Genomic DNA, 17,878 nt, shown 5'->3' on the forward strand with positions numbered 1-17,878 from the left:
TAGCCTCTACTACAAAGCTGTCATCATCAAGACAGTATGGTATTGGCACAAAAACAGACACATAGACCAATGGAATAGAATAGAGAATGCAGAGCTGGGCCCACAAATGTACGGTCAATTAATTTTTGACAAAGCAGGAAAGAAATGGTGTTTCTAAGAATCTTTTTATGTACAGAGTATCAAACCAAATGAATGCGTGTCACTTACTCGGAATGACAATCTGTTAAGACATAGGGTAGATTTGTTCCCCATCGTTATGAATAAATATTGGGATGCGCTAACGCGAGACATGGTGGAACTTCCATCTATATAGATTCTAAAAAACGAATAAATAACCTGCTTCCTTCTGGGCTTTTCATTTGAAAACAACCCCTGAGAAAGGCGTGTCCAAGTTCATGAATTGGCCACCAGGGGTCACCAGAAGAATTGAAAGAGCTTCTGAAACAAAGCCCTGGTTTTTTGCTTCACCAACAAAAGGCACAGGTGTGTAGGAGCTGTGTGCCCACACTCTTCTCCGGTGGAGAGTCTTCTCACTCACATATTTACTATTCCTGTGTCCTTCTTCTCATGTTTAGAATTTCTTCGTGCCTTCTTCATGATCATCAGTTCTTGCTACATTACTCGAACTGATACAACATTAATAGAAATTTTATTTTCTTTATAATTAAATACATACAGCTTATTAGTAGAGGATTACTTATCTTTAAGGTCTTAGGTCAAATGTTAGCCCCTCACCAGCTGCCTTCTTTAGTAGTCAATCTAATGGCTTTCTATTTTTAATCTCTCATATCACCCATTTATTTAATTACTTACTTATCACCTGTCTTTTGACCTCACCAGAAGAATAACCCAAGCTAAGATTTAAACAGATGCACCAGGCACTGTTCTAAGTGCTGTGCATATATTAACTCTTTGAATCTATATCACAACCATAAAAGGCAGGCATTATTATTACTATTCTCAAGCAGAGGACACTAAGACACAGAGAAGTTAAGCAACTTGCCCAAGGACACACAGCTGTAAAATAAGTTAGTTGGAATTCAGACCTTGGTAGTCAGGTGCCAAAATCTATGCTCTTAAACATTAAGTATCCTACCCGTCCAAACCTTAGAACTCAGTGTTGTATGTTAAATGCATTAATACATTGTGAGTCCAGAATGCCATATTGTTTAGCTAAAAGATGATATGCACTATTATGAAAAGATTTTCACAGCATGTTAAGTGAATATAGTAAATATTGAATAGTATATATAGCCTGATTCTATTTTTGGAAAAGAGAATTTACACACACAGCATATATATAATATCTACAAAATATATTTATATATGTGTGTGGGGGAGGGGGCATAGAGAAAAATCTGGAAGACTAAACATCTCCATGATCATCGTTAGGGATTATAATGGTGGGATAAGGGATTTTTTTAAATGCTCTCTTGAATAAAAATTAATTAAGACTAAGTGCTTTCTTTGTAACATAAAAGTTTTAAGGAAAATTTCTAAAACTTTTCACAGAAATAAATGTACTCTTTCTCTGGTTCCATATGCTCTTGAATTACAGCTTCAAAATAATAAGAACTTTAAAAACCCTGAACTTTGTTTAGTCTTAAATGAACTAAAGCAATTGTTTCTTATAAGTTTTTCAGTGTGGTTTTGTTCAGGATGTCTTCATTTACTTTTATTCTTTCCTAAGTTGGGGGTGGAGAGTGGGAGAGGCCTGTGTTCTCACAATTGAGAGCTAACTATATCACTGGAGGAATGATCACATAGTAGCTTTATGCCATTATTCTTGATGTAATTATTATTATATGTCATGACATTAGGATGTCCTATCAGATTACAAAAGTCTGTGTGCTGTGATCTATCTAACTCTTGGGGTTTTAGCACTGAATATATAAACCTCTATTTTCCAGCGTCTGACTTTTGCATTTCATTCCAGATAGGGGTAGTATTAGTTCACAGGTTGGTTTGCCTATAGTAGAAAGATGTGTGCATGGAGTTTTCTTTAAAAACGGGCTTCCTCAAGGGTTATTGAGCTCATTTACCTCCTTCAGGAAAGTACATTTGAGGAGCAAGGTCAGCTGAGGTTGGAGGTGTGTGTGCTGATTTCTTATTATTGAAGCATTCCAAGAATGCAGTGTCCTGTACTTCAAAGTTGCATAATAAAGATGTTTGGCACCGATGTGTTTGACTTGACTTTGTAGTGTGGCCTCTCAGGGTCAGGCTATTTTTCTGAGAGCCCGGAGGTCCCATCATTGTGCCAGGTCACAGGAAGGGACAAGAAAAGTGAGGGGAGGGGGAGGGCAAAGACCAGAGGGCCCGGGCACCGGAGAGGGCAAACTTCCTTTAAACCTTGCAGATTCTCAGCCCTGCCTCCACATCAGAACCACCTGGGAGCTTTTAAAAAGACGGACCGGACGGCTGCCTCACCCCAGACCAATTGAACTGGTATCACTTGGATTTGGGCCTAGGTACTAATGGCGTAAAGAGGTATTTTAATGGATGGCCAAGGTAGAGAACCACTGACTCATGTAGCACACCGTGGCTTCTGGAAGCTCTGGTGCACATTCATAAAGAAGCGGGGGCTGGGTGTCCCCCAGAAGGGGTGGGCGCACAGGATCTCACATCCCCAGGGAGGCTGGAACTGTATCCATTGAAATCCACTGCTTCTCCACCTCTAATATGCTCCCTTGCAAGTGGAAGGTGGTCCCGGTAAGTGGTGTCAAATAGCACGTTAGTGGGTGGCCTGGGAGCTAAAAACCACTTATTCAAGCCAAGCATACACGGTCAGGGCCAGGCAGGTTAGGGTGGAGCTGGTTCTGGTTATTTGGCCCAGCAGAGTTTGCAGTATCATTTCATAGTTCCTTTTCTCTTGCCTGGGAGGAGGGCATTATTCCATTTGATGGACAGGGAAGCTGAGGGCTGGAAGAATCCGAGGGCCAGGATCACACAGCTATTTTGTGGCCAAGTAGAACCAGAATCTGCCAGGCTACCAATTCCAGTTGGTATACCAATCCCAATACCAATATCCTACTTCCCCGCCGCAGCCTTAGAAGTCTGTCTTTGATTTTAATATTTCCTACTTCAACTTATAAGAGAAGTCCCTCATTCTTTTGAATTCTTTATGGACATTTGCAAGGGGACTAATGAGTGAACAACTGGCCAGGGAAGATATTGGCCAAAGGTGCAAGGAAAAACACCAGACAACCCACTTTTCCTGTTCTTAAACCCATGTATAAATTCCTAGTGTCTGTTTATTACAGCAATAGCTAATGTGTGCAGAACACGTTCTATATGTCACTCACTGAGCTTCCCAAAGATTAATTTTTGTCCTCATGTCAACCACATGACATAGGTACTATTACTGATCCCCATTTTACAGATGGGGAAACTGAGGTTCAGAGAGCTTAGGCATTTTTCGTAAGGTCATACAGCTAGTAGACAGGAAAGCCTAGATCTGAATCCAGTTTGGGGTAAGAGCTCACAGACTTTTCACTATCCTGGGCTGACTCTTGGAGGTACTGTCCTGCAGATCTGAGTTCCCAGTCTGACTCTGGGCTCCCACCTTTTCTACCTGTTTCTTTAACGTAATGATTGTTTTCACTTACTTTTACACCTTTATCACACATTAGGCATTGTTCCAAAACCTTTCCAAATTTTATCTCATTTAATTCCTTGATGCTGGAGAATGGACTCTAGGCTGGACCCTCTTAGAGTGGCTCTTGTCCAGCTTACAGCTGTTCTTACCACCACCTCCCTTTCTGCAAGGCTGACTTCATCAGACTTCTGACACTGGAGAGAAGAAATCCCTGTCTCGTATCTGTTTTATGGTTAGAATCCTGTGGTCAGTTCTGTTTTGAGGTTCCTGACTGTGTCTCCCCAGATCTCCCCTTGCGTTGGTCTTGCCTCTGCCCACAGCCTTCTCACATCATCCATGTGGATGGAACAGTTCGCTCAAACGTTCAAATGACACACTGACTGGTGTCTGTGTGACTGGCCCAAGTAAGAGATTGTAGGATTTCATCCTGAACCGAAGCAATGCAATCTGGCTTGCTAAGACTGAACGTCAAATGAGCCACGACTTCCAGGGAGCACTCACTGTCCCATCCAACTGTGAGCCTCCCCGGCACCACTCTGAGCTCCTTTCAGGTTGCTCTGGAAGACTGACGCGGGACCAGGTGACGTGTCATTCACCACTCTCACATCCAACTCTTTTCTGTGTTGGGGATTTTGCTCCGCCATTTCCCTCTGTCTGTGGCGTTATTCCCTGGCCCGTCTCACGGCTGGCTCGATCTAGAATTCAGATCTCCTTCACCTCAGGATCTCACTCAGTCCTTCCTTGATTACCTGTGTTTAAAGGAAGCACTGTTCTTTCCTCCCCTCATCCACTCTCTTAACATCACCTTTATTTGTTCCTCACACTCTTTAATCAATGTGCTTTTTCTTTATTGTCTGGATGTCACATGGAAATGTAAGCGGAAGAGAATAAGTCTTTTTCTTTCTTCTCTTTTTTTATTCACTGCTCTGCTCTGTAGCAACTTCCAGCATAGCGTCTGACACATACGAGGTGCTCAATAAATATGTAAAGAAATAGGAAGGGAGTAAGGAACCCTGTATCATTGAGGTTGATGGTATTGACTACTGCCAGAAACTCATTTTCATCATCCCAAGCCTGCCAATGACCTTTTCTTATTTACCTCTTCCCTGTCTCCTAAATCAATTTGTACCTTGTTTGAGGTTTTGTCGTTAACTGACTCCGGGCCTGTGTGCTGCTTCTCAGTTTCCTCATGCTGAATCAAGATGCAGTTGTCCTTCTGAGCACCCTCTTAGTGAATTAAATCAGAAAGGCATTTTGGGCTTCAGTGAAACAAGCAAACTGTCACCGAGGAGGATGGATTCTTTGTTGTGCCTCTTTGGGGATATGTTTGTCAGATGCAAGTTTAAACAGATTTAAAAAAATATAACTGTGCCCTATGCAGTATCTGGGTTCTAGGGGTCAACGAAGGCCAAGTTCTATATTCAGTGGTGAAAGACCTAGGGTTTAGATATGTTTGCATGGGTGTATTCTTTTGCTTAGCACTCTGTGGTCATTGGCTTCTTTGTCCCCTTTAGGTACAACCGATGGCTGCTCCGGTGGTTCTCTGGCTGCAGGGCGGGCCAAAAGGTTCATCTATGTTTGGACTTTTTGTGGAACATGGACCTTACTTTGTTACAAGTAACATGACTGGTAAGTGTTACTTCAACTCTGTTTTTGCATGGAGACGTTTTCACCTGAACCTCACATCTGCTCCAGAAAAAAAAAAAAAAAGTATACACAGAACCATTAGGAATAGCTTAAGAGTTTCAGATTATAAAAACATCGCTTTCTGGCAATGTCTGTCCAAGAAGGAGGAGCCACCGGGGTGAATGTCCTGGCTGGGCTGCTTTCTCCCTTGAAATTTGGGTGAAAGGTTCTAAGCTATTTTCTCGCAGTCTGCTGCTGACTTAAGCAATCTGGGCTTCTGAAAACAGTTGGTATTTATTACTATTTGGACAAGCTCTTTTGCATGAGACTAATGGGTGGAGTTATATCCCTAATTATTCGCATAAACAGAATGCCGTATGGTTCAGTAGCATAAATGGTCAGATATCCTGGAAGCAAAATGCTGTGGGTGGAGACAGGGGTGAAGGAAGAGGTGGAGGGGACACAGCGGCTTGTAACCCTGGGTCACCTCCCTCTCCTTCTGGGGGGTGGGGAAGATTGTTTACTTTCCCTGGGACAGAATCTGGAGGCCGAACGATTTTGTGACTCAGGTATAAAGGAGTTGTTCTCTTTGGCATTAGAAAGGAAGAAGAGACTTTAGAAGGATCAGACTTTAAAAATGGTTGATTGGAGCAGACAGGTTTATCCTGTAGGAGGTTGATGAATTTTTCCTAAGTGAAAAACAGTTGCAAGGGGTTTTGTTTCCAAACTTTATCCCAAATGGAGAGACCTCCTAGGGGTTTCTCTAGGTCCAGGAAAAGTAAAGGCTAATAGGGGAGAAGAAAAAGTGAGAGGATGAAGCAATGTCGAAGGGACACCAGGGGTTCGTTGACATGATAGGGACAGGTGGGCTTGTTGGGCTGCTGACCCCAGCTAGGCCCTGGGTGGGGTGTTTGGTTAATGACCCAGTCTCAAATCTCTTCTCTGTCTCACTAGTGTGTGCCCAAGAGTTTCCGTGGACCACCACATTTTCCATGCTTTACATCAATAATCCAGTGAGTATCCGATGGTCCTATGAAATGTCAATGTGGGTCTCTCTTGTCTTTTCCCTTTATACAAGGTACATTTAAAAAATAAGGGAAAAGAGGGGCGCCTGGGGGGCTCAGTTGATTAAGAGTCCAGCTTCGGCCTAGGTCATGATCTCACTGTTCCTGAGTTCGAGCCCCACGTCAGGCTCTGCGCTAATAGCTCAGAGCCTGGAGCCCCGTTTCAGAGGATTCTGTGTCTCCCTCTCTCTCTTCCCCTCCCCCGCTCACATTCTGTTTCTCTCTCTCAAAAATAAAAAAAATCAACATTTAAAGAACGTTTCTTTTTTAAAAAAGGGAAAAGAAACAGAGAGTTAGGGTTTTCTTTTTAAAACAGTATTTAATCTATCAAACACATGTGAGATGTAACTTTTCTAGCACGTATCATTAAATCCGAGTGTAGAGGAATTATACTTCCTACTTTCTCTCCTCTCATTTTTAATCTTATCAAATGTCCTGGTCACTGAATTATACCATCCAGGAGAAGGGGTTGGCTTCTTTCCACTGGTGATCTGACTTCCCCATATCATGGGTTATTGTATAGCATTGAAATTTCTAACATTTCTAACAGAGCTGTAGATTTAAAAAGTCAAAGCTGGTCTCCTTCATTTATCACAGTGAGCCCCATTTAGGAGCAAAACATGGGATTCTCCTTTGGAAGTTTTTCTGAAATTGAGTCCAATAAACAGCAAAATAGGAGAGTAATTCTAGGGTCAGCTTCTGCACATCAGGAGTATCGTTGCCCCCTAACTAATTTCTCTAATGTCTCTCATGTCCCAGATGGTTCAGAGTAAACAGATCAATAGGGAGAATAAGAAGTTTGACGTACCTGTTCCCTCTTTTCCCACCAAGTTTTGTCAGCCATTCTCTTTCCTAGTCTATAATTGCGTATTTCAAAGAAGTTGAAGGAAACGTCCTGTTCCTGTGTTTAGGGAAAACAAAAACAAAAATATTTACACCTAGTTGAGGTGCATCCTTACAAGTTTTTGACATGAAACAAGTGACAGCCTCTTTTGGATTTACAGCTTACTTGTTTATGAACTCCTAGGTATAAGGAAGTATTCATTTAAAACTAATCTTTATTTTAAAACCAGTCTACTGAAGGTGAAGGGGCTTAGTGACCATATTTTTCACAAATAAAAAAAAATGAAAACACACACACACACACACACAATATTCTATCTCCTGCCTAGAGAGTTCCTTCTTTGCAGCACAGAGCCATGCTCCCTCTGGATTTCAGAGGGCAGACAACTTTAGGTCTTCGGATACTGCAGCAGGGGGCCAGGAAAGGTGAATTGCTCCCCTTTACATCAACGTCTGGCAGGATCCACATTGTGGAATCAGGACAGCTCAGCCACTGACCCCAGGGCAGAGCTTTGTGCTGTTGTTTGATTTGGGGTTGGCGGAGGGGAGAGGGAAATGGTGAAATGCAGCATCCGCCCATGGGGATGGCTAAAAGCACCGGGGGTGGTGTGGCGGAAATCCCAGCTCAGAGGCTTGGCCTTCGGAATAAGGTCGATATCCTTCCCGCGTGGTATCTCCCTGCGGGCTCCGAGGCATGTGTTTCTCGGTGTTTATACCTGCTTTTTATTTTGTCTCCAGGTGGGCACAGGGTTCAGTTTTACTGACGACCCCCAGGGATACGCAGTCAATGAGGACGAGGACGATGTGGCACGGAATTTATACAGGTAAAAGGTCTTGGCTCCCTCTTGACCTTCTTCAGACCAATTGTTTTTCTATTTCAATAGGGAAATTCACCCAATAATGTCAGTAGTACTGATTGATCCTCATGGACTAATTCTTAAAGACATGCTAAGAATACTACTACCTGAGGAGTTCACACACACACACACACACGTACGTGTGTGCAGTTGCACACATATGCATCTGCTTTTTGCTTTGTTATCTTATCACTGATAATTGTGAAAATGGCCAGCAGACCTGTTGGGATGAGCACTGGGTGTTATCTGTAAGTGATGAATTGCTAAATTCTACTGCTGAAACCAATACTATACTATACTGGAATTTAAATAAATAAACAACAACAACAACAACAACAACAACAACAAATGGCCAGTGGAGAAAATAAGTAGGAAGGCTGAAATCCTAACACATGATTGTAGTGTCATAAAAATATTCTTTAAGAAACGACAGAAGCAGGGGCACCTCTGATTTCGGCTCAGGTCAGATCTCATGTTTGTAGGTTCGAGCCCTGCATCAGGCTCTGTGCTGACAGCTAGCTCAGAGCCTGGAGCCTGCTTCCGGTTCTGTGTCTCCTTCTCTCTCTGCCCCTCCCCCTCTCATGCTCTGTCTCTCTCTGTATCAAAAATAAATAAAACATTAAAAAAATAAAAAAAAAAGAACAACAGAAACAGAGCAGAATTATCCAACCAAAGATTATTTTCAAATCTTTCCACTAGGTGCCTGAGAGGATGTTGCGTGCTTTCCAACATTGTATTTTAACTTTCGTTTGCCCAGAAAACAATGTCTTCTTGCTTGTTTCCTTTCTTTCTCAGGATTCCTCTTTCTGTGGCCTTCAGATGCAATTTTCCCCTCCTTTGCTTTTCCTTCATGACTCCCCAGACTGGAAGCTTATGTCTTTAGGTAGTCTCTTAGTTTTTCCTTTATCTTCCACAATTATTCCTTTACTTGAAAAAAAAAAAAGAAAAAAATGGAAGGAAAATGTAAAGTTGTAAGCCAGATCAAACAGTGCACGTAGAATTTCTTCTTTTTTGTACTCATATTTTATATAGCTATTTTTAATACTCTTTTTTTTTCCAGTCTGTAAATTGTTATTAGAGGTCAAGTCCTGAATTCTTTCAGATCACTAGGGTACTACCTTATGCACTATAATAATTTACTTGAAGAATCCTAGTGGCCAGAGTGAGTGGCCCCCTATTTCCTGAAGGCACCAAGCACTCATTCTGCTGAGTACTTGGTGAGCAAACCCAACCAACTGCTAAAGTGAAAGTAAATCTAATACAAGTCAGAGGTTTTTGATCTCTGACAAAAGTTTTCCATTTTATTCTTGTCTGCGGACCCAGAAAACAATATGGCTGTTGTTTTCTACACATTCATTTGTCATTTGTCCCTTTATCTTGACACTTCCTTTCCGTTTCCGGGGGCATGGTTAGGACCCCACACTTCTGCTTCCAGGTACATTGGAAGCAGATTAGCCAGATTTCCACAGGACTCCCCCTCCCTCTGCCCCTAGTTCAGGCACTTCCTCTTTCCCTATAGACATATATAATCATGATGGTTGTCCTTACAAGTTTACTCAAGTGCCGTGAGCAGTGACAGTGTGCTCTCATTTTTCAGATCGGACACCTACTTCTCCCCTATTTCCTCCCTGCACCCTCTGACCCTCTTTTGGTTAAAACACAAACAAGCTCAGTTGTTTAACTAGCAAACACCTAGAGGGCGGAGGTTCTGTGGTGAAGAAGAAATGCATCAGTCCCCTCTCAGCGAGAGCATGCACCCCAGCCATTCTTTTTCTGTCTCTTCTTCCCCTCCCCCAAAGATGGTTACAGCTTCCAGTTGACCCTCCATGTGGATGTATACTGCTAACATGTGGTACATCTCCTCCTGCATGACATGTAAAAAGAGAACCCATTTCAAAGCATCCATTGTTTATAGCTGTTTTAGTTCTTTTTGCTTCAGGCTCTTAGAACTGGAAAATAACTAATCACGAGTAGTGCAGAAAACTGATTTCAGCTGTTTCCTTTATAGTTTACACTATTTGTTTCCCTTTGTGTCTACATTCTTCTCTCCAGCTCTCCAGATGGGTGTTTGGAATAAGAAAATCACTTCGAAACCCATCAACAGGTTACTACAGGTTTAAAGAGTAGATCATCTTTTTCTCCTTTTGAAAACCATCTCTTTTTTTTTTTTCACTGAAAATCCCATTCCTTTTGGCTATGAATAGTCCATGGCTGTAAGGACTATTTGACATTAGGACTGTAAGGCATTTTGACATTCACACTTAGGCTGCTTTTCTGGGGGTTTGGAAGCAAAGGCTTTTTACTAACAAGATGTTTAAATATTTGACTTTTTTTTTGTATTTGGAACATGCGATTGAGCCACAATGCCCATCTGATTTAGGTAAAAAAAAAAAAATAAATATCCTAAAGTATAATAAATTTGCTAACTTTGATTTGGAGTTACCATCGGGTGCCATCCTCCTTCTACCACTGTTTATTGATTTTCTGCTATGTGCCAGACACTGTTCCTGGTGCCAGTAATAGAGTAGTCAGCAAGCTCCAGCAGTCCCGGTCTGGGGCTCACCCATCTACTAGCATGCCTGAAGTTAATTTCTTAGTAGCCAGATGGAAATGATATTATCATTCTATTCCACCTGCTGCTTTGTATGGGAAATAATATCAATTGCTAAAAAATGCTTCATAACAAGGTGACGATGAAACAGCTTTCACGTATTAAGTGAGAACACTTTGCTGCTGGCTCGGACGGAGCAGATCATGGCCCGGCCACAGCGGGGGTGGAATGGATGTGGAGGAGCTGCCTGGAGGCCGCCACATAACAAAACTGCCAAGCTTTTTGTCACCGTGCTTTATTTCAGTCAAACTGTCAGTGACTAAAGCTCCCCCTTGTCTGGCCTTTGTTGGCACGGAACCTTGCTTAGATTATTTTAATTTCGAATCTTTTGAACATCTTGTGTTTATTATGCCTCTGATTCCGTTAGAGCTCTCCAAATTCTCTAGTGTATTACCATTTCCATCTACCTGAGGTGCCCCAAACCTGCCAGCTTCCTTTTTTACAAATGTATCTGAGGAATAATTTCTTCTTAGTCATTCCGTCTTGCAAGCTGGATTTCTTCTTGTTGTCCTTTAGTGTAACTTTCCGCCACCAGGTGGCCTTTGACAAAAATTCTAGTTATTTGCAAAGACCCTTCGCATCATGCTAGCAAGGTTGCCAAATGGATTCGTCTGGCAGAGGCTTACTTCCTGGGACATCTAGCTCTTGTGACTAAATAAATGCAAGGAATCTGCGCACGTGCACACACACACACATGCACACCAGTGTGTATGTGTCTATCATGTTTTATATATTTTAGCAATTCTGCTTCTAAATTTGAAATTTTTGTAGGCATGATTCTAGATTGTATTTTTGAGCAAACCTTCACCGTGGAATAAGAATTATACATAGTTGACTAAGACACAGTTAAACAGCAAATGGCATATGTAAGTCTAACTTGCTAAATTTAGTTTTTTTCATTCTTCACTCCTATTTAAGAAAGACCTACTGGTGTGCCTCGGTGGCTCAGTCGGCTAAGTGTCTGACTTTGGCTTAGGTCATGATCTCATAGTTTGTGGGTTCAAGCTCTGTGTCGGGCTGTCTGCTGACAGCTCAAAGCCTGGAGTCTGCTTCAGATTCTGTGTCTCTCTCTTTCCTTCTCTCACTCATGATCCGTCTGTCTCTCAAAAATAAATAAATGTTTAAAAAAAAACCTACCAAATGCTTGGATTAACCAAATTGTTGTTCTTATCTTGTGATAGTAAAACTATAACTTCTACGGCACCTGGGGGGCTCAGTCTGTTCAGCGTATGACCTCGGCTCAGGTCATGATCAGAGCCCGGAGTCTGCTTCAGAGTCTGTATCTCCTTTTCTCTCTGCCCTTCCCCTGCTCATGCTCTGTCTCTCTGACTCTCAAAAATAAACATTAAAAAAATTATAAAAGAAAGCTTAAAAAATTAAAAAAAAAAAAACCCAAACTATAACTTCCTCAAGTGGTACCTTGCTTTGGAAAATTCAGTTAAAGAATCCTGGCATTTTCAAGCTAGAAGTAACCTGGGAGCTTAGCTCCTTGCATTATGATTGCCAGATGAAATACAGAAGGCCTCGTTAAATTTTAATTGTTTCAGATAAACAATGAATGGTTTTTATAAATCTAAGTATGTCCCATGTAATATTTGGGTCATAGTTACACTAACACATTCTTTGTTGTTTATCTGAAATTCAAGTTTAATTGGACATCCTGCATTTTCATTTGCTAAATCTGGCATCCCTAACAACTTTAACAGACTCTCCAAGGAAGCAAGCTTTCAGCTAAAGCACGAGGCTTAATTGAGATTTACTATGTTTAATTGTCTATTGCCATTCCAACGAGCAGGAAGAGAGAAAGAGAAGTCGTTTTTAGCATGAAAGTTGGTGAGGGAAGGGTAGAAAATAAACGCCTATTTTTATCTTTATGCTAAAGCCAGCTTATTTCCAGCACCAACATGGACGCCACAAAGTGCAGCTTCCCAGATTTAGTTGCTAGAGACTTTACTTACTATAAGTAACAAATATAGAAATACACCAAAACTCTACAGTGGCCTTTCATGGTGGATTTTTATGGAGCCTTTGAAAATTAAGTGCAGCCAGGATCTCGGTAATCGAGATGACCCAGTTTTGCCTCTCTGTAACCCTTGAACTTTCTCCTCCTCCTGGTTTTGCAGGGCCTCCTTCCTTGCCTTTCATCTTCACTGGATGGTTCCTGGCTTTTAGTCCGTCAGCAGGAAGCTGGAACAAAGCTCTGCCTAACTTCTCAGACAATGCAATCTGGGTCAAAACACTGATAGAGCTTCTGAGTTTCACAAGTTTTGTTTCCTTTTCGAGAGATTTGGTCAAGTAGAGAATCATTCAATAATCTACCCTTTTCTTGCTTATTATGAAACAATTTTTTGTGTCTGTTTAAATCTATTTCAGTGGAACTCATTGAAGTGGCTATTGGCATTCTTTAGTAAGTGTGATTTTTTTTAGCCTACATGCCACCATACTGTGACTTACGTATCTGGCCATTTGGTGATTTTCTTTTAGATTATGGCCATCTTCCAGCCATTTGTGTTCTTTGGTTATTAAAACGCTGAAATGTTGGGACCCCCATTAGAAATGTTCAGGGTTCCTGACAGGAAGATGTTGGTAAGCAAGTAACATTCTCGTTACTTCACCAGAAACACAAGTTAATGGGGTCTTAAAGCTTGCGGAACTACCTCCAAGAATTGCTGTCAGGGTTCCCTGGGGGCTCAGTGGGTTAAGTGACTGATTTTGGCTCAGGTTATGATCTCACAGCTCGTGAGTTCAAGCCCCGCTGTCAGCTCAGAGCCTGGAGCCTGCTTCGGATTCTGTGTCTACCTTTCTCTCTGCCCCATCCTGCTCATGCTCACTTTCTCTCTCTCGCTCTCTCTAATTTGGTCTCTCACTCACTTGGTCTCATAAATAAATAAACATTAAAACATAAATAAACATTAAAACATAAGTAAACATTTAAACATTAAATAAATAAACATTAAAGTTTTTTTTTTAGGAATTGCTGTAATAATAGGTGAAAACCTGAATCGCTTTACTCAAAGGTCTCCTCAACAGCTAGATGATCCAGGTTGGTAACCTAGAGATTTGGAAACCTGCCCAGAGTGTCGATGTCCACTTGTCTCAACTCCTTAGTATCCAAAAGTAAGCCCACAATTATTTTCTAACCATCCACAATGTGGAACATTACACACATGACACTTTGAGAATAATGCCTAGAGGAGCTCACAGCCTGATGGCCTCTTCCTTCAGATGTGAAACATTGTCAAAGGGTTAGATCCGGTAGTGTAGCAGTAAGCTTTTCTGATTCCATGTGATTTTGTTTTTTATCGTGTTCTTCTTTTTGCAGTGCACTAATTCACTTTTTCCTGTTGTTCCCTGAGTATAAAAACAATGACTTTTATGCCACTGGGGAGGTAAGTTGAAGTCCTTTTTTTCTTGTGTGCTTCCAATATCATCAGGACTGAAGTACTATGATTTATGCGCTCAGTATGTACATACACATACACAAATCTATATTAACACTAATTCAGCCCATATTCAGAATTCCCTAGTTATCCCCCAAATGTTCTCTAGAACCTGTTTTTAATAAATCCAGGGCTCAGTAACGTTTTGAATAGCACAGTAGGTGGTTGGGTCTCAATCCCCTGATGTATTGTTGTGGTTGTCATTCACGATGATGATTTTGAAGAGTTTAGGCCAGGTGCCCTGTGGAATGTCCCATTTCTGAATTTGTGCATCCACAAAGCTTAGATTCAGCAAGAGCATGTTGGCAAGCACATTACATAGGTCATGTGTATGCTTCCTATCATATCACATTAGGAGGTGCGTAATATCTGTTTGTCTCATTATTGGCGATGCTACACTTGGTCACTTGGTCCAGGTGGTCTCTGCCAGATCTCACCATTGGAAAGGTGCCCTTTTGCTTTCAAAATTAATAAAGAACATGAGACCATGTGAAAATCTGTTCCCTGCAAATCTGTCACCCAGTAGTTTTAGCATTCATTGATGATTCCTGCCTGAATCTCTTATTCCACTGGGGGCTGTAAATGGTGATTTTTTTTTTCTGATCTATCTTTCTATAGATATCATCTAGTATTCTTCTGTAGAGAATGTCTTTTTTCCTTTCTTTTTCTCTCAAGACCTGAGCACTAAGTGTGCTCATTGCTCCAGGGATGCCATTTCCTTTAGACTCTCTCTGTAGGCAGAACCAGGGAACAGAATGACTTCACACTGAGACCATAGTTCTAATTCAACCTCAGGAGGTTCTTTTTTCCTTCCCTATTCTGTGTTTTTTAAAAAATTTTTCTTTTTAATGTTTATTTATTTTTGAGAAAGAGAGAGAGACAGAGTATGAGAGGGGAAGGAACAGAGACAAAGAAAGACACAGAATCGGAAGCAGGCTCCAGGCTCTGACTGTCAGCACAGAGCCTGATGTGGGTCTTGAACTCACAAACCATGAAATCATGACCTGAGCTGAAGTCAGATGCTCAACTGACTGAGCCCCCCAGGCGCCCCTATGCTGTGATTTAAATATAGCTGGGGGGCCTGGGGGACTCAGTCGGTTAAGTGTCTGACTTCAACCCAGGTCATGATCTTGCAGTTTTTGGGTTCGAGCCCCGCATTGGGCTCTGTGCTGACAGCTCAGAGCCTGGAGCCTGTTTCCAATTCTGTGTCTCCTTCTCTCTCTGCCCCTCCTCTGCGCTTTATCTGTCTGTCTCAAAAATAAACTATTAAAAAAAAAACAACAATTTAACATATACTTAAGTTCACTTGCCTATGTTGGTTTCAATTTTAGGGTTTCTTTTTTTTCATCCAATTAAATTTAAAGTTATTTTAAAAAGGTCTAGCAGCCAATATTTTGAGAACAGAAGAACCCTTCAGTGCAAGGAGCACAACTGTGAACAAAACAGAACAATTTCCTGCCTTCATACATTGTAGAGGTGAAGACAGTGACAAATGAAGAAATAAACATGTGCCACATGTATCAGGTGGTGATGAGTGTCATGAAAAAAGATGAAGCAGGTAAGGGTAGCAGAGTGAGAGATGCTATTCTGGATAAGACCATCGGAGAAAAGCTCTCTGATGAGGACACAATTGGCAGAGTGCCGAGAGTAGTAGAGTGAGTGGGGTAGTGGAGCAGAGAGCTGCAGTTACCTCGGAGAAGAGCTTTCCTGGAAGGAGGGATAGCAAGTGCAAAGACTCCGAGGTAGGGAGAAAAAGTACGGGGCCACTGTAGACGGAGCTGAGATGGGAGAGGCAGGCAGATCTGAAAGGACCATGGAAGATTTTGGACTTTATTCTAAGTGTAATGGGAAATCATTGAAGGGTGCAGTGTTCGCTGAAAGAGTAGTTAGAATCAAATTCACTTCAATTAGCACTCATATATCGAGTGACTACTATTTCTGAGGCATTGAACAAGTATTGAAAATTCAGCGATGAATAAGACATTGACCCTAAATCTGACAGCCTGGCCACAAGTAAAATACTGAATGAAACATACGATTAGAGAAGTGGCTATAAAGACACATAGCACAAGGAGAGTGCAAATAGCTTACTTCTCTCACGATGAGATTCTCAGGAAAGGCCAAACAGAAGAGGTGACAACTAAACTGGATTTTGAAAGATGCGTAGGGACGTGTTAGTCAAGGTTCTTTTGCTTATAAGTGACAGAAACCCTATTCAAAATGGCTCAAGTAAAACAGAAGATCAGTTGATTCATGGCCAGGACCGGATGCTCAAAACGTTGTCATCAGGGATTTGTCTCTTATTCTCTCTTGATCGATTCACTTGGCTTGTCCTGCACTGGTTTCATTCTAAGCTATGTTTCTTTCACTGGTACCCTGGCCCCTCTACCCCTTTCCAGTGTTCGAGGTATAACCTATCAACTCAACTTTTCTTCCCCAATAACTCCACTATATCCTTGAATCTCATGTGACCATTTAGACCCCATGCCTGTTCTAGAACTGTTCTTGACTGGGGTCAAGGGGATGGACATACAGATTAGCCATGATGGTGCCTGAGGCCCGCCCAACACGCTGGCAGGGGTAGGATCATAGTGGGGTCCTCATTCTCTGACTCACAAGGCCTGAGAGTGGGAGATGAGTGATGGTACTAGAGGAAGGGCTGGAAGGATCCTGGACAAACCACAGAGGTCCACTGGAAGGGAGTCAAGGTAAAAATAGTCTCAGTTTTTCCAAGGAAATGGCAAGTTAATGGAACCAGGAACTTCCTTGTCTTCTGCCTTCTTTCTTCTCTGTTTGGAAAGGATACTCTAACTGTTTGGCATTCTCTACTTATGTCTTTTTTAAGCCAGCTATCTGGTCAGGATTATTTAGGACCTCTACCAATAATTCCCTGCTGTTCCTTGACTTTTAACACATTTTGAAGGCAAGTTGGCCGAAGGGGCAGGAAGCAATGCCCCTGTCATTTTGGAAGCAACCCTGAAAGATTCCAAGTCTCCACCTCCAAGAGAAGAATGATCTGCTTACTGTGTAATTAATTCCTCCCTTGCAAATAATGTGGTGATGTTGTTAACCATGGTGTTGGATTTTCAGCCAAGCTGCCAAATTCTTGATGAAAAATTTGTCTAGTTCATGTCCGCTTGGTGGTTTCTGCCTGGTAATTTCTGAATGTGTGTAGGAAAGGACAATTTTCTTTTTACACTCTTTGCTGCCAGGGTGAATACTTTTAAGGAAACCTGTGCCTTTCAAGTGATGAAGGAAGATGTGAAGGAGGGCAGGCAAGAGCTAGGATACAGAGGCAGTTGCCAGACAGCAGCATCAAATAGGGGCTACCCGGGATATGTTAAATCCAGGGCCCCATCTCTTTCTAGAAGGAAGAGCACTAAATAATAACACCTTGATGGTTTGTTTCATTAGAATGCTACATTTTTCCAGTCTAGTTTGTTCCATCTGGTCTTCTGTTTTAAGGGTAGGAGGCAGAATGGAAAAGTAGAAGGAGTTCTGGGTGAATAATCAGGAGACCTGAGATTCATTGCTGGCTTTGCCTCTCTGGGTGGTTCCAGGCAAGCTCTTTAACCTCTCCTGGCCTCTGCTTTTCATCTTATAGTCGGAGGGCTTGGTTTTTCAATTAGATCGCTTTCAGGGATTTTCTGCTTTACTAGATGTTCAGCCGTAGTTACCTAGATGTACTTTTATAGCATCTGTATACAATTGCAATTTTAATGTAATATCCACCCTCCTTCTCTCCATCCAAAAAAAAAAAAAACATACGAAAAACAACAACAACAAAAAAAACGATGTGATAGATTTTTCAGGAAAGGGAAATCCTTTCTGTTCAGAGCTCT

General features: G+C 41.7%; 1 protein-coding gene and 1 long non-coding RNA gene across 2 annotated transcripts in view; one reads left to right on the forward strand and one right to left on the reverse strand.

The window, feature by feature from the left end:
• Positions 1-17,878, forward strand: part of CPVL (carboxypeptidase vitellogenic like) — a 109,484-nt gene that overhangs the window by 16,869 nt on the left and 74,737 nt on the right. Inside the window, exons 4-7 of the mRNA XM_029925789.1 lie at positions 5,110-5,224; positions 6,176-6,234; positions 7,867-7,952; positions 13,919-13,985. Of these exons, the coding sequence (XP_029781649.1) occupies positions 5,110-5,224; positions 6,176-6,234; positions 7,867-7,952; positions 13,919-13,985 (327 nt within the window). The remainder of the gene's footprint in view (positions 1-5,109; positions 5,225-6,175; positions 6,235-7,866; positions 7,953-13,918; positions 13,986-17,878) is intronic.
• LOC115280729 overlaps positions 7,057-17,878 on the reverse strand; it is a 39,412-nt gene continuing 28,590 nt past the window's right edge. Inside the window, exons 2-3 of the long non-coding RNA XR_003903901.1 lie at positions 8,656-8,907; positions 7,057-7,186 (exon numbers count right to left, since the gene is read on the reverse strand). This is a non-coding gene — a long non-coding RNA (uncharacterized LOC115280729). The remainder of the gene's footprint in view (positions 7,187-8,655; positions 8,908-17,878) is intronic.

Source organism: Suricata suricatta, chromosome 2, assembly GCF_006229205.1.
Source record: "Suricata suricatta isolate VVHF042 chromosome 2, meerkat_22Aug2017_6uvM2_HiC, whole genome shotgun sequence".
Taxonomy (NCBI): Eukaryota; Metazoa; Chordata; class Mammalia; order Carnivora; family Herpestidae; genus Suricata; species Suricata suricatta.